This window comes from Manis pentadactyla, chromosome X (genome assembly GCF_030020395.1).
Source record: "Manis pentadactyla isolate mManPen7 chromosome X, mManPen7.hap1, whole genome shotgun sequence".
Lineage (NCBI taxonomy): Eukaryota > Metazoa > Chordata > Mammalia > Pholidota > Manidae > Manis > Manis pentadactyla.
Genome location: NC_080038.1, coordinates 41,373,542 through 41,388,021, shown reverse-complemented (window position 1 = coordinate 41,388,021; position 14,480 = coordinate 41,373,542). Strand labels below are relative to the sequence as shown.

At 40.5% G+C, this 14,480-nt stretch overlaps 1 protein-coding gene across 2 annotated transcripts in view; it reads right to left on the bottom strand.

Moving 5' to 3' along the window:
• The window catches only part of JADE3 (jade family PHD finger 3), a 216,927-nt gene that overhangs the window by 98,785 nt on the left and 103,662 nt on the right, over positions 1-14,480 (bottom strand). For both annotated transcript variants that reach the window (XM_036907443.2, XM_036907444.2), the window contains 2 exons: positions 4,508-4,564; positions 3,648-3,727 (listed from right to left, as the gene is read on the bottom strand). In XM_036907443.2, coding sequence (XP_036763338.1) covers positions 3,648-3,727; positions 4,508-4,553 — 126 coding nt within the window. In that variant the 5' untranslated portion in view covers positions 4,554-4,564. The remainder of the gene's footprint in view (positions 1-3,647; positions 3,728-4,507; positions 4,565-14,480) is intronic.

Sequence of the window (14,480 nt, the reverse complement as noted above, 5' to 3'; positions counted from 1 at the left end):
CTCCATTCTTCATATGTTGGGTGTTTTGTTCTGTGCTCTTTTTAGGAGTGCTCCCATCTAGAGGAGTCCCTCTGAAATACCCTATAAAGGTGGTTTGTGGGAGGCAAATTCCCTCAACTTTTGCTTTTCTGGGAATTGTTTAATCCCTCCTTCATATTTAAATGATAATCGTGCTGGATACAGTATCCTTGGTTCAAGGCCCTTCTGTTTCATTGCATTAAATATATCATGCCATTCTCTTCTGGCATGTAAGGTTTCTATTGAGAAGTCTGATGATAGCCTGATGGGTTTTCCTTTGTAGGTGACCTTTTTTCTCTCTCTGGCTGCCTTTAATACTCTGTCCTTGTCCTTGATGTTTGCCATTTAAATTATTATGTGTCTTCCTGTTATCCTCTTTGGGTCCCTTCTGTTGGGAGTTCTGTGTGCTTCTGTAGTCTGAGCACCTATTTCCTCCCCCAGTTTGGGGAAGTTTTCAGCAATTATTTCTTCAAAGACACTTTCTATCCCTTTTTCTCTCTCTTCTTCTGGTACCCCTACAGTGAGGATATTGTTCCTTTTGGATTGGTCACACAGTTCTCTTAATATTGTTTTATTTCTGGAGATCCTTTTATCTCTCTCTGCATGAGCTTCTAAGCATTCCTGTTCTCTGGTTTCTATTCCATTAATGGCCTCTTGCATCCTGTTCATTCTGCTTTCAAGTCCTTCCAGAGATTGTTTTATTTCTGTAATCTCCCTCTGTACTTGCTCCTTTAGCTCTTGCATATTTCTGTGCAGATCCAACAGCATGTTTATGATTTTTATTTTGAGTTCTTTTTCAGGGAGACCGGTTAGGTCTATCTCTGCAGGTCCTCTCTCAGGGGTTGTCTGGACTGTTTTGGACTGGACTAAATTCTTCTGCCTTTTCATAGTGATAGTGGTGGCTGTAGGCAGGTAGTGTGTGTGTCAGTTGGGAGAAGAAAGTCCTTTCCTGCTTCCTGGACGCCTTGCCCTTCTCCACTGCCTGTGTCGGTTACCCATACTCCTGGAGCAGCCACCGGGTTAATCCCATAAGCTGCTGCGGGCGGGGTCTCCATCAGAGCAGCGCAGTGCCCTGCGGGGAGTGGCAGGCATGCCGGGTGCGCTCCCCCACGAAAGCGGTGCCCCTGCTGGGCAGGTGTGTACCAGCAGCGGCTTTTGGGTCTGGCCCAGGGCACTGTGCGTTGGGCTGGGATTCCGTGCGGCTGCTGGGGGTGCGGCTGCTCCTGGTCTGCTCTTACCCTGCCGCTGCTGGCACATGCGGGCCGCACTCAGGCCCTTGTGGCGCTGCTGCAGGTGCGCGCAGGCCTCTTCCATGCCCCTTTGGCTCCGCCGCCGCTGGCACGTGTGGGCCACTCCTGGGCCGCTTGGTTGCCACCGCTGCAGGCTTGTGCGGGCCTCTTCCGGGCCCCTCTGGCGCCATGGCCGCTGGCGCACGCAGGCCGCTCCCAGGTTGCTTGGTCGCCGCCGCCGCGGGCTCGCGTGGGCCTCTCCTGGGCCCCTCTGGCACCGTGGCTGCTGGTGCCCGCGGTCCACTCCCGGGCCGCTCAGTCGCTGCTGCTGCGGGCTCACACAAGCCACTCCCGGTCCCCTCTGGCGCTGCCGCCCCCGGCGTGTGCTGCTGCTCTCCCACTACTGGGCCGGTGTGTCGGGGTCCGCACCAGTTGGGGGGACGACTGTTAGGCTGCTTATTGCCATGAAGGGCTTCAGAGCTGCGCTGCCGCCCAGGGGGTTAGGGCGCCTAAAGTTCCCCAGGATTCCCAGTTGCTGGCTAAGTGTGCCGGGATGACTTCGTACAGCTGTGGGGTCCCTGTCTCTTTAAGACTTGCAAAAAGCACTCACTTTTCTTTTGTCTCAGTGGCGCCGGTTGTGGGGACCTGCCTGCAGGTTTTGCTTTTCCATTTCTCTAATATCCAGCACCCCGTGCACCGTGTGTCTGTGCTCTGGGTGTGGATTTCTAGAGCTGGTTGTTTAGCAGTCCTGGACTTTCACTCCCTCCCTGTTCCGACTCCTTTCTTCCCAGCAGGTTCTGGGGGGGGCATTTTGGTCCTGCCGGGCCACAGCTTGTATCTTACCCTCTTCGTGTGATGTTGAGTTCTCGCAGATGTAGATGTAGCCTGGCTGTTGTACTGTATCCACTGGTGTCTCTTTTAGGAATAGTTGTATTTATTGTATTATCATAAATATATATGTTTTTGGGAGGAGATTTCCACTGAACTACTCACACCGCCATCTTGGCTCCACCCTCTGTACATTTTATTCCTTAAGTTTTTCTGCATGAAACAGACACACGTAAATATACTCTTGATATTCTACTGTGCCCAGAAAGATCCCTGGCAAAAGGTGGAAAATGAAAAGTGACTTTTGAGAAAGGGAGAGAGAAAAGCTCATTGGCTGACAACCTAAATCACACCTTGCATGGGAGCAGGGGGAACCTGTGACTTGCTTCTAACCAAAAGAATATGGCTAATGTGACAGGATGCCAATCCGTTTATTAGGTTATGATATGTGGCAAATGTGATGGGATTTCACTGCCATGATTATGGTATGTCATGTAAGACTCAGTCTTAGCAGACTGGAGCAAAAGACCCTCTCCTTGCTGGCTTTGAAAAAGTAAGCTGCCATGTTTTGAAAGGATGTACAGAGAAGGCCACATGGCAAGAGCCTCTAGGAGCAGAGGGTAGTCCGTCTTTCACCAAAAGCCAGCAAAACACTGAGGACCTCAGTCCTCCAGCTGCAAGGACATATTATTTTGCCAACAGCCTGAATGACCTTGGAAGTGAATTCTTCCCTCGTAGAACCTAGACAAGAACACAGCCCAGCCAGCACACTGATTGCAGCCTTGAAAGACCTTGTGTAGAGAACCTAGGCATGCTGTGTAGACTCCCGACCCACAGAAACTGAAATAATAAATGTGTGTTGCTTTAAGCCACTAATTTTGTGATAACTTGTAATGCAGCAATAATTAACTAATATACTCTATTTTCCTTGTTAGACAAGTAAGTCCACTCATAGTATAAGTAAAGATACACAAGATAAGTTTCTCACCATTTAATTATCATAGAGAAAACTCTGTAAGACCACTAAATCAAGTCCAAGTACAACACTAGCACTTTGCTGCCCTTGGGGCAGAAGACGATCAACGTCACAAGTAACAACCGATTCTTCTTGGGCTGGCAGTGCTCTGAATGTGTAAGGACCCATCACAGCCCACAGCCCAGATCTCCAACCTAATTCTTCCCTTCTCTATCCACAACCTCATCTGTCCCTTCCTGCATTGCCTCCTACTTGCCAACTTAACTCTTTCCAATCACAGGCCAGACCCTTGGGTCCTTGCCAATTCTCCAAGTCTGGCTCCCTTTGTCTTCTTGGCTAGGGGAGGCTTTGTATTCTAAAGCCAGGCACTTAAGTGTCATCACCAAATGAAATAAGTGTGTGAAGATTAACTGTTCTCCCATAGGGAAAAGAAAATGGAATCCTTTTTGAAAAATAAAAAAAGTTCATTAGAAAACAAGCCCATCACTGACATACAGTTTATTCTACATATCTCCAAGATCTGGGTGGTTTAGGTATGTAGGCAGAAGGCAAGCTGTCTATTTTTTTAAGTCTAAATATTGAATATCTGATCTCACCTCAGCAGGTTTCTTGAATTCTTTTGGAATTTTTGACTTGTTTCTATGCATTGAGCCAGAATTAAAGGAAGTGGAAGGACCTGCAAAAGATAATTAGAAAAAAATGCTGAGACTTATTACCTGCTAATAACTAAATGTCATATAGCTAAGTGTCATATATGTCATATGAAAGATATGATGGAGAAGAGCACAGTGATCTTATACCACTGAAGAAGACAGTTAAATTGCAACCAAGAAAGTCTCACAATGGAGTTTAACGACATTTATAAGTGACCTCTCAGTGTGCAAAAGCTTCCACAAGGCTAATACTAAGGAGATTCAATCTGGTGTAATCATACCAAATAACATTTTGGAATAACATGATTCATAGTCCACCTGGAGAAAAAGTATCTGCAAAAGCAAGTGGAGAAACTAAAAATGTGGAGCAAGTAATCTGTGTATGCTTCAGCACTTCCACAAGCACTATTAGTAAGGTTGTTGTCTTTTACAAATGATGAGCTATTCAGTCAAACATTTAGTACCTGAATGACAATTAGAATTGTAGGGCCTACAATTTACACTCTCATACTTTTCTTCCTTTTTAGAAAAAATAATTATTAGATTTAGCTTTTGTTGTTTTAGATAAATGAAAAATGAAAAACAAAATGCTATATATATATGCTACCAGTTCTCCCACCTAACTTACCTAATTCTAATTAAATTTAAATGCATATAAGAAAAATGGCATTCGAAGCTTCGCTTCCTAGAAACATTGTTTTTTAGCCATTGAAGGAAGCATGAAAACAGCTTGTCATCAAGTCAAAGAAGAAACCCTCAAGCACAGATACAGAGGTTGCCAGCTGTTGGCTGGTTCTACTCACTCTCGTCTGAACTGTCACTGCTGCTGAGAGTTCTATGGCGTTTCATCCTGGAACATCCTGGGAAAGAGAACAACACTGAATAAAACAGTCAACACACACACACCCATCCTAGAGGGCAGTTAACAGATGTAGGAAGTCCTACAGAGTCCCAGCAGCAGCAGACAAATCAAATCAATCAAATGATTTCTGTCAAGAATATTCTCAAATGACCTAGAGTGATGGGAGAAGAGTACTGCCAAATTCTCTAACACAATGGCAAAGACTAGGTGAGGCCACCTATTAGCCTTAGGAGGAAACCCAAGCAGTAGAAGATGAATGGTACAGGACTGGCTGGAGCCCTGTATGTGGCCACATGACAGCTGCCCACCCAAACAAAGAGGGGGCAGCCATGGTGCTGTCACCAGCCAGGGATCCCCAATAAGGGAGGAGCAGGAAAGGAAAAAGCAGTTGCAAAGGCAGAGCTATGAAGGGCTATGGTTGAAAGGCATGAGACATGGTTAGCTGAATAAAGAACAAGTGAGGTGTGTCCTACCTTTAAGAATACAACCACACTGCTTTTCTGCCTGCCTTTTTTTCCTCTTTCTCACTTTGTCCCTCCACATCCCCCACCTCCAAACGAGCCTAATTTAAAATTATATATTTATATACACCACAAGGAATATAGAAAGCACCTATATTGTGAAAGACACATAATGCTTTTGACTAAAACTTATAATGGTTTAAGTGCCCTTCCTTGTGTGTGTGTGGCCAATGACAGATAAAGAAAATGTACCACCTTTCTGGGAACACACCAGCACTAGAGTGTAGGAACAAAGAAAGACACAGACATTTCGAGTAATAAAGTAAGTGCTGGAAATATAAACTAGAAAAGACAGTGATACAGTTCATAATTGACATTTTTGCCACATTATACAAAAATGCTACTCAGGGTAATCATGATTCCACAAGGAATAAAGCTCAGGGCTACTACCTTCAAGTCACTCACAATCTACCAAGGAGATGGAAATTTAAGTACAAGGCCACTGTGAGCAATTAGGAGTTACAGAAATAAAACTTTATGTTAAAAAACTAATAGAGTTCCATTTCTGGCATGACAATGGGAAGAGCTTCAGAGACCTATTCTCCAGTGAAACTGGTGAAAATTATTTTAAAAAGAAACAAAAAAACCCACCCACTTACAATCTCTGCAAATGGTTCTAAGGACATATAGCAAATGAAGCAGCATTTATTAAAGAAACTCTACTAAAACTCAGTGAGTAAAGAGTCTGTGGCATCTGGACCTAGACCCCACTCCCTCCATCTCCTCTCTTGGTACAGATCTCACACCAGACTGGTGAAGCCAAGAACACAGAGCTCCCTCTCTCCCAGCTCCCAGTTGTAAGGCTTTCATCCTCGGAGGAACAAGATGTCAGTGTTTCTCATTCTGCCCCCAGTTACCTGTTGCTGTGGCTAAGTTCCAGATAAGTGTGACTGAGAGCTAGGAGCTCCTTTCTTCCAGGCAGCCATCCATGGAGGCTACACCTAGAGGATGGTGCCACTAAGAATATTGAGGCCCCAACTGCCCTGACCCCAGCTCATGGAATGGGGGTTCTACATCAGGAGAGGCAAACCTGAGACCTGGGGCTGCCACTCAGAGGGAAGTACATCATTGTCCCCACCCCGTGTGCTAGAGCTGTGGCTCAGAGATTTTGCCTAGGGGGAGAAGCAGGCCATAGAAAAGAGGGCTCCAAATCTCCCCCAATGGAACTGACTTCATTTGCAATAGAGTGTGAAGTTCAGGCCTAAGCTGGTTAGGATGCTGGAGAGAACTGGGGGGGGGGGGTGGGGGGAGACAGCTGGAAGGAACCATCCTGGGGTCAGAAGAAATCTCAAATACTTATTTCTGGAACTATCCCTTCCAAGGAGCCTTAATTTGACTGGATCAGTTTGTGGAGCAATTTACGTCCCAGGGAATTATTAAAAACAGCAGCCCAATCAGCCAGCAATTAGTGCATCTTAACAGCCAGGTGTGGTCAGGGAAAGAGACAGTCAAAAAGAGCCCTGTCAAGACCACTGTCATCCCAGAGTGACTGTGGGCATATGGAAGGATTCACTCCTAAGAAACAACATCAAGACTTCACATTGCAGGGCAAAGGGCTGTGGGGAAGGGAGTAAACAGACTTCAGTGAAATAACCCAGTCACTAAAGAGTAAACAAATAACAAGAACCCTGGTGTGGGTGGGGAGACACTAGTATACTATATTGCTAGATTATATTTCTAAAATGACCAGTTCCCAACAAAAAATTATGAGACATGCAATAAAACAGAAGAGTATGACCTATATGCCTGTGAGAGTAGACAGATGCTGTGTTTAACAGGCAAAGACTTCAAATTAGCCATATAATTATGTTTCAAGAACTAAAGTAAACCATGGTTAAAGATGTAAAGGAAGGTAAGCATAAAGAGATAGAAAGTACCAAGAAGAACCAAATGGTAAGTCTGGCACTGAAAGGTACAATAAGTGAAATGAAAAATTCATTGAAGAGGCTCAACAGTAGATTTGAACTGGCAGAATAATTAGTGAACTTGAAATAGATCAGTAGAGATTATGCAAGCCAAAGAACAGAGAGAAAACATATGGAAGAAAAATTAACAAAAGCCTAAGAGAAGAGTGGGGCATCATTAAGTACACACACACATATGTGTGTGTGTATGTGTGTGTGTGTGTATACATATACATATACATACATACATATATATATATGAATACCAGAAGGAAAGAAAGGAGAAAAAAATATTTAAAAAATACTGAAAACTTCCCAAATTTACTCATAAACAATTTGTACAACCAGGAAGCTAAAAAAACCTCCAAGTAATTTATATTACTACCACTACCACCATCACCACCACCACCTGCAAAGAGATCCACAGATACATCATAGCAAAACTGCTAAAAGGCAGACAAGGAGAAAACCCTGAAAGCAGCAAGGGAAAAAAGGACTCCTCATTTATAAGGGAACCCCAACAGGATTAACAGCTGACTTCTTATTAGACACAGTGGAAGTCAGAAGGCATTGAGATAAGGTATTCAAAGTACTCTGTAGGGATGTTTGTACATGTCAGTGACTATATTAAGAATCATGATATTGTATACTTTAAATGGGTGAACTGTATGGTATGTAAATTATATCTTGATAAAACTGCTATTTTAAAACCAATAGGATTAGCAAAAATATCAAAGTCATTATTCAAAGTTATATTTATCCTACTGTTAAAGTCAATGGAATACTTCTTTTTTAAATTGAGATATAACTGACCTATAACACTATATTAGTTTCAGGCATACACGTAATGATTCAGTATTTGTATATATTGCAAAATGAAAGCTATTTCTTTAAAGAGAATGTTAACCTCCCATCAAATAAATTGTCTGGGTTACATTTGGCTCCTTGGTACAAAACTTAAGACATTCAGACACTCTTCTGAAATGCAAATGAGAACAACAATAACAAAACACTTCCCTTCAAAAAGTATGTGTAAAGTCATAATGAATATAGAAATTTAAACAAAAAGTGATATATTTTCTAATTATTCCCTATTGAATGTACAATTCTACCTCAAGTAGCACTTCTTTTGTCTGATGTCACCAGGATGTTCTATATATGTAAACTTTCCAGATAAATGTTGTGCCCAAACATTTAAAATCCTATTAACAATGAGAGCTTTTATAAAATACCCATTTATTAGTATTCTGTTGCGCAGCAACAACTTATCATAAAGTCAGAGGCTTAAAACTATACCAATTTATTAACTTGTAGTTTAGTGGGTCAGAAGTCTGACACAGGTATCACTGGATTAAAATCAAGATGTTGGCAGGGTTGCACTCCTTTTTGGATGCTCTAGGAAAGAGTCCATTTCTTTGCCCTTTTCATCTTCTAGAGACAACTCACATTCCTTGGAATTCTGGCCCTCCTCCTCAATCTTCAAAGCTGGCAACACTGCATCTCTCTAACCCTGCTTCTGTCATCACATCTCATTCCCTAACCCTTTTCTTCTGCCTCCCTCTTCCACTTTAAGGGCCCTTGTGATTACATCAGGCTCACCTGGATAATCTATAACAATGTCCCTATTTTAAAGTCAGTTAATTAGCAGCCCCAATTCTACTTTGGTGTGTAACCTAACATATTCACAGGTTCCAGGGATTAGGGCACAGACACCTTTGGGGGCCCATTATTCTGTCTACCACAACTGAATATATTTTTACATTATTAAAAGTGAATATAAGGGATGCAAGGGTGGTATAATATTTGTAAACCAATCAATATCATACACCACATTAACAAAAAGGATTAAAAACCACATTACCATCTCAATAGATGCTGAAAAAGCATGACAAAATTCAACATCCATTCATGATAAAAATTCTCAACAAAATGGGTATAGAGGGTACGTACTTCAACATAATAAAAGGCCATAGATGACAAACCCACAGCCAACATCATACTTAACAGCAAGAAGCTGAAAGCTTTTCATCTAAGATCGGGAACAAGCAAGGATGCGCACTCTCCCCGCTTTTATTCAACATAGTACTGGAGGTCCTATCCACTTCAATCAGACAACACAAAGAAATAAAAGGCATCCAGATTGGTAAGGAAGAAGTCAAACTGTCACTATTTGCAGAGGACATGATATTGTACATAAAAACACCCTAAAGAATCCACTCCAAAACTACTAGAATAATAGCTGAATTCAGCAATGTTGCAGGATACAAAATTAATACACAGAAATCTGTGACATTCCTATACAGTAACGATAAACTAGCAGAAAGAGAAATCAGGAAAACAATTCCATTCACAATTGCATCAAAAAGAATAAAATACCTAGGCATAAACCTAACCAAGGAAGTGAAAGACCTATACCCTGAAAACTATAAGATACTCCTAAGAGAAATTAAAGAGGATACTAATAAATGGAAATTCATCCCATGCTCCTGGGTAGGAAGAATTAATATTGTTAAAACGGCCATCCTGCCTAAAGCAATCTACAGATTCAATGCAATCCCTATCAAAATACCAACAGCATTCTTCAATGAACTAGAACAAATAGCTCTAAAATTCATATGGCACCACAAAAGACCCCAAATAGCCAAAGCAATCCTGAGAAAGAAGAACAAAGCTGGAGGGATTACGCTCCCTGACTTCAAGCTATACTACAAAGCTACAGTAATCAAAACAGTATGGTACTAGCACAAGAACAGACCCATAGACCAATGGAACAGAATTGAGAGCCCAGCTATAAACCCATGCATATATGATCAATTAATATATGATAAAGGAGCTGTGAATATACAATGGAGAAAAGACAGCCTCTTCAAGAACCGGTGTTGGGAAAACTAGACAGCTACATGCAAGAGAATGAAATTAGATTACCTCCATACACAAAAGTAAACTTGAAATGGATCAAAGACCTGAATGTAAGACATGAAACCATAAAACTCTAAGAAGAAAACATAGGCAAAAATCTCTTGAACATAAGTATGAGCAATTTTTTCCTGGACACATCTCCATGGGCAAGGGAAACAAAATAAAAAATGAACAAATGGGCCTACATCAAACTAAAAAGCTTCTCTAGAGCAAAGGACACCATCAGCAGAAAAAAAGGTAACCTACAGAATATAAATGATTTATCCAATAAGAGGTTAACATCCAAAATACATAAAGAATGCATACACCTCAACACCAAAAAAACCCAAATAACCCAACTAAAAAATGGGTGGAGGATCTGAATAGACACTTCTCCAAAGAAGTAATACAGATGGCCAACGGGCACATGAAAAGATTCTCCACATTGCTAATCATCAGAGAAATGCAAATCAAAACTAGAATGATATATCACCTCACACCTGTTAGAATGGCCACTATCCAAAAGACAAAGGATAACAAGTATTGGTGTGGATGTGGAGAAAGGGGAACCCACCTACACTGCTGGTGGGAATGCAAATTGGTACAACCACTGTGGAAAGCAGTATGGAGGTTCCTCAAAAAAGTAAAAATAGAAATACCTTTCAACCCAGTAATTCTACTTCTAGGAAGTTACCTGAAGAAAACAAATGATTCAAAAAGATACATGCACCCCTATGTTTACTGCCACACTGTTTGCAATAGCCAAGATAAGAAAGCAACCCATAGATGAATGGATAAAGAAGATGTGGTACATAAATACAATGGAATATTATTCAGCCATAAAAAGAAAAGAAATCCTGCCATTTCCAACAACATGAAAGGATCTAGAGGGTAGTATGCTTAGTGAAATAAGCCAGGTGGAGCAAGACAAATACCATATGATTTCACTTATTTGTGGAATATAAAAACAAAGCAAACAGAATGAACAAAACAGCAGTAGACTCAAAGACACTGAGAAATGACTGGTGGTTACCATAGGGGAGAGAGTTTGGGGTGGGTGGATGGGGATAGTGAGGGGGATAAAGGGGCACAAAAACTCTCAATCATAATATAAGTTGGTAATGGAGATAGTAGTACAGCATGTAGAATATAGTCAATGATTGTGCATCTTTCTATGTTGACAAATAGTAACCACACTAGAGGGAGTGAGGATTTCATAATATGTATAACTGTTAAACCACTATATTATATATTTGAAACTAATATATAAGATTGTATATCAATGATACATCAATAAAAAAATTAAAGACACAATAGGAACATAGGTACCTAAAATAAAACAAAAAAAGTGATTATATTCCTGCACAAATATGTCCAAAAGATTTTTGACAAAGGTAGAAAAGCAATTCAGTGGAAGAAATATAGCCTTTTCAATAAGTGGTACTAAAGTAGTAGTAAAAAATAAAAAACAAAACCCAAACCCAACTATGTTACACACCTTCTACAAAGATTGTAGAAGTATAAAACTTTTAGAAAAACATAGGAGAAAATCCTGGGATTCAGGGCTAAGCAAAGAGTTATCAGACTTGACAACAAAAGCAAGATATGTCAAAAAAAATCATCTTCATTAAAATGAAAAACTTCTCTGTAAGATGATACAAAAACAAGTTATAGAATGGGATGAAGTATTTATAAACCACACATCTGACAATGGAGTTGTATCCAGACTATGTAAAGAACTCTAAAAACTCAACATGGAAACCAATGATTCAATTAAAAATGGGTATAAGACTTGAACAGACATTTCATCAAAAAAGTAATACAAATGGCAAATAAGCACATGAAAAGATAGTCAATATTATTAGCCATTTGGGAAATGCAAATTAAAACCACAATGGCTGAAGTAAAAAATAGTGAAAATTCAAACAGTGGAGAATATGTGAAGACACTGTTTTACTTACACATTACTAGTGGGAATGTAAAATGGTACAGCTATTCTAGAAAACAATATGGCCATTTCTTTAAAAATTATACATGCAACTACCACAGGACTCAGCAATTGAACTCCTGAACATTTATCCCATAGAAATGAAAATTTGTGTTCACATAAAAATTTGTACACAAATATTTATACTGGCTTTATTCAGAAGAGTCAAAAACCGGAAGCAACCCAGATGTCTTTCAACAGGTGAATGGTTAAACAACTGGTGGTACATCCATGCAATGGAATATTACTCAGCCATAAGAAGAAACTAAGTACTGATCCATGCTACAACATGTAAAACAAATGTTAAAAAAAAAACTTAGCAAAAACACTATGGTCAGTGAAGAAGTCATAAACCCAAGATCACTTATTGTATGATTACATTTATATGAATATCCAGAGTAGCAACAGCTGTAGAGACAGGAAATAGATTAGTGGTTGCCTAGGGTTCGGAGTAAGATGTGGACTGACTGCAAATGTGCACAAAGCTTCTTTCTGGGATTACAGAACTGTTCTAAAATTGGATAGTAGTAATGACTGAAAAACCTTATAAATATACTAAAACTCACTGAATTGTGTATTTAAAATGGATGGATATTTTATAGTATGTAAACTATACCTCAATAAAGCTGTAGAAAACCTTAAAAAATTATCATAACAATTTACCAATGAGAAATTTTTAGGCAGAGTCAAGAGTAGCAATAGAAAAATTCTGTGTCTACTGAACATAGCCTCCATATGGATAACTCATACTGGGATCAAAGGCAGCAAATGCCATAGAAGAAATACTTTTATTCTCTAAAAACTCAGTAAAGAAAGCCAGCTGAACACGATCCCTCTCTTCTCACTTCCCTGAGAGTTTCAGGAGACCGAAGAGTGCTTTTGAGTTAGATACTCCTCTCATCTGAAGTTCTGGTCTTATGAATTCTGGCTAAAACAGTGTCCCATTTTATATAATACTCTGTTCTTTAAGTGAGTTATCAAACTGTTCATGACTGAAGGAGGTGCAGATTTGTATTTGTGTTTTTAAAACTATTACAGTAAAAATAATTTTTAATTAAAGGTAGAAACAAAAAATCTCATATTACCCATAAAGAGCCTAGGAAAACAGATTATCTAACACTACTAATACCAGTCCGGGAAAATAACAAACTGGATTGGTAATGATTTTTAAAAAGTAAACAAAAAGCAAGCAAATTTCAGTGTCTGGACTATTAAAGTCCATTGATCTGTCTATTCATTTCTGTTACAGCACAGCTGTTTTAATTACTGTAGGGAAATGACAACAGTAAATATAGCAGAATGATGGTAAATCTTTAGTTCTGTCCTTCCTTATTTATTATTCCTAATCACAACAGTCCTGTAAATATCACCAGCCATTTTACAGATGAGGATATTGGGGTTCTAAAATGTTTAAGCAACATGCTTTGGAGCTACATAGCCACCAGAGGGCAGAGTTGGCAGGTATATTGGAAATGGGCACTTCAAGGAGACCTGAGACTGGAGGCAGGTGGGGGGACAACACCAGGAATGCTGCCCCTTATACACCCAGCCTCCTCAGCGTGGCCTCTGAGGCCCACAGTATTCTCGTTCGGATCTGTCCAGCCTCATCGGCTGCTGCTCCTCTTCCCTCCCATGTGATTCCATAAACACATCATGTTTCATACTTACTGGTCTTTGCACAGGGATTTTCCCTCTGCCTTCAGTTCCCTCCCTGTTTACCCCGACTGGCCCATTTTACCCCCAGCTTGGTCCTACCCATTTGTCAGATCTCCTCAATGAAACTCCCTGGTTACCTTCCTTTCACAATTAATCCTTTGCTTTCTAACCAAGTTTATACATGCTTCTCTCCTTGTAAAAAACACCTCAGTTGCACTGTGAATATTCTTTACATGGTCTGCCCTGCCACTAGACCATAATCATCTTGAAAGCAGGGATTTTGTCACAGGCACCTCTTATCCGAGGTCTTAGCACACAGTTGTGTACAAAGTAAACATGTAAAAGAGTAATATATGCTGTGATGCCCCATCCAGATCCCCTCTACCTAGCTAGCACTAGCATATCCATCTCCCAGCTAGTGCCTATTGGCTGCTAATGACTCAACAGCTGTCCCCCTAAGAGTTGTAGTCTTGCCAGGGAGATTATATACTCTCCCTTTCTCACTCCCAGGGGCAGCCAGAAGCCAGTTAATTATTATACAACCCGACCAAAACAGGCTAAGGTTAGACCTTCCTAAGATGATATCCTTATTTTTAGCTCCTTCCTCTTCCCTATCCTCTTGTCCTGGCTCCCTTAGAGGTTTCTCCTGAGAGCACTCTTCTCAATAAATCACATACATTCAAATACTGTCTCAGGTTCTACTTCCAGGCACCCCTATTAAGACAACATGTGAATCTTCATTAAGTTCTACACTTCAAAAAGTACTTTAGAATAACATTTTTTTTTGTTAAGCAAAACCATAAGTAAGTACAGTTCAATCTTGGAGTAACTTCATGATATGCCTCAGTGTCTTATATTTGGATATATTATTCAGCTGTTGATTTTCCAGTCCTCTATTCAGAGTACAGACTTTATAAAGTCATTCTTTACCTCCACTTCCTTACCGCC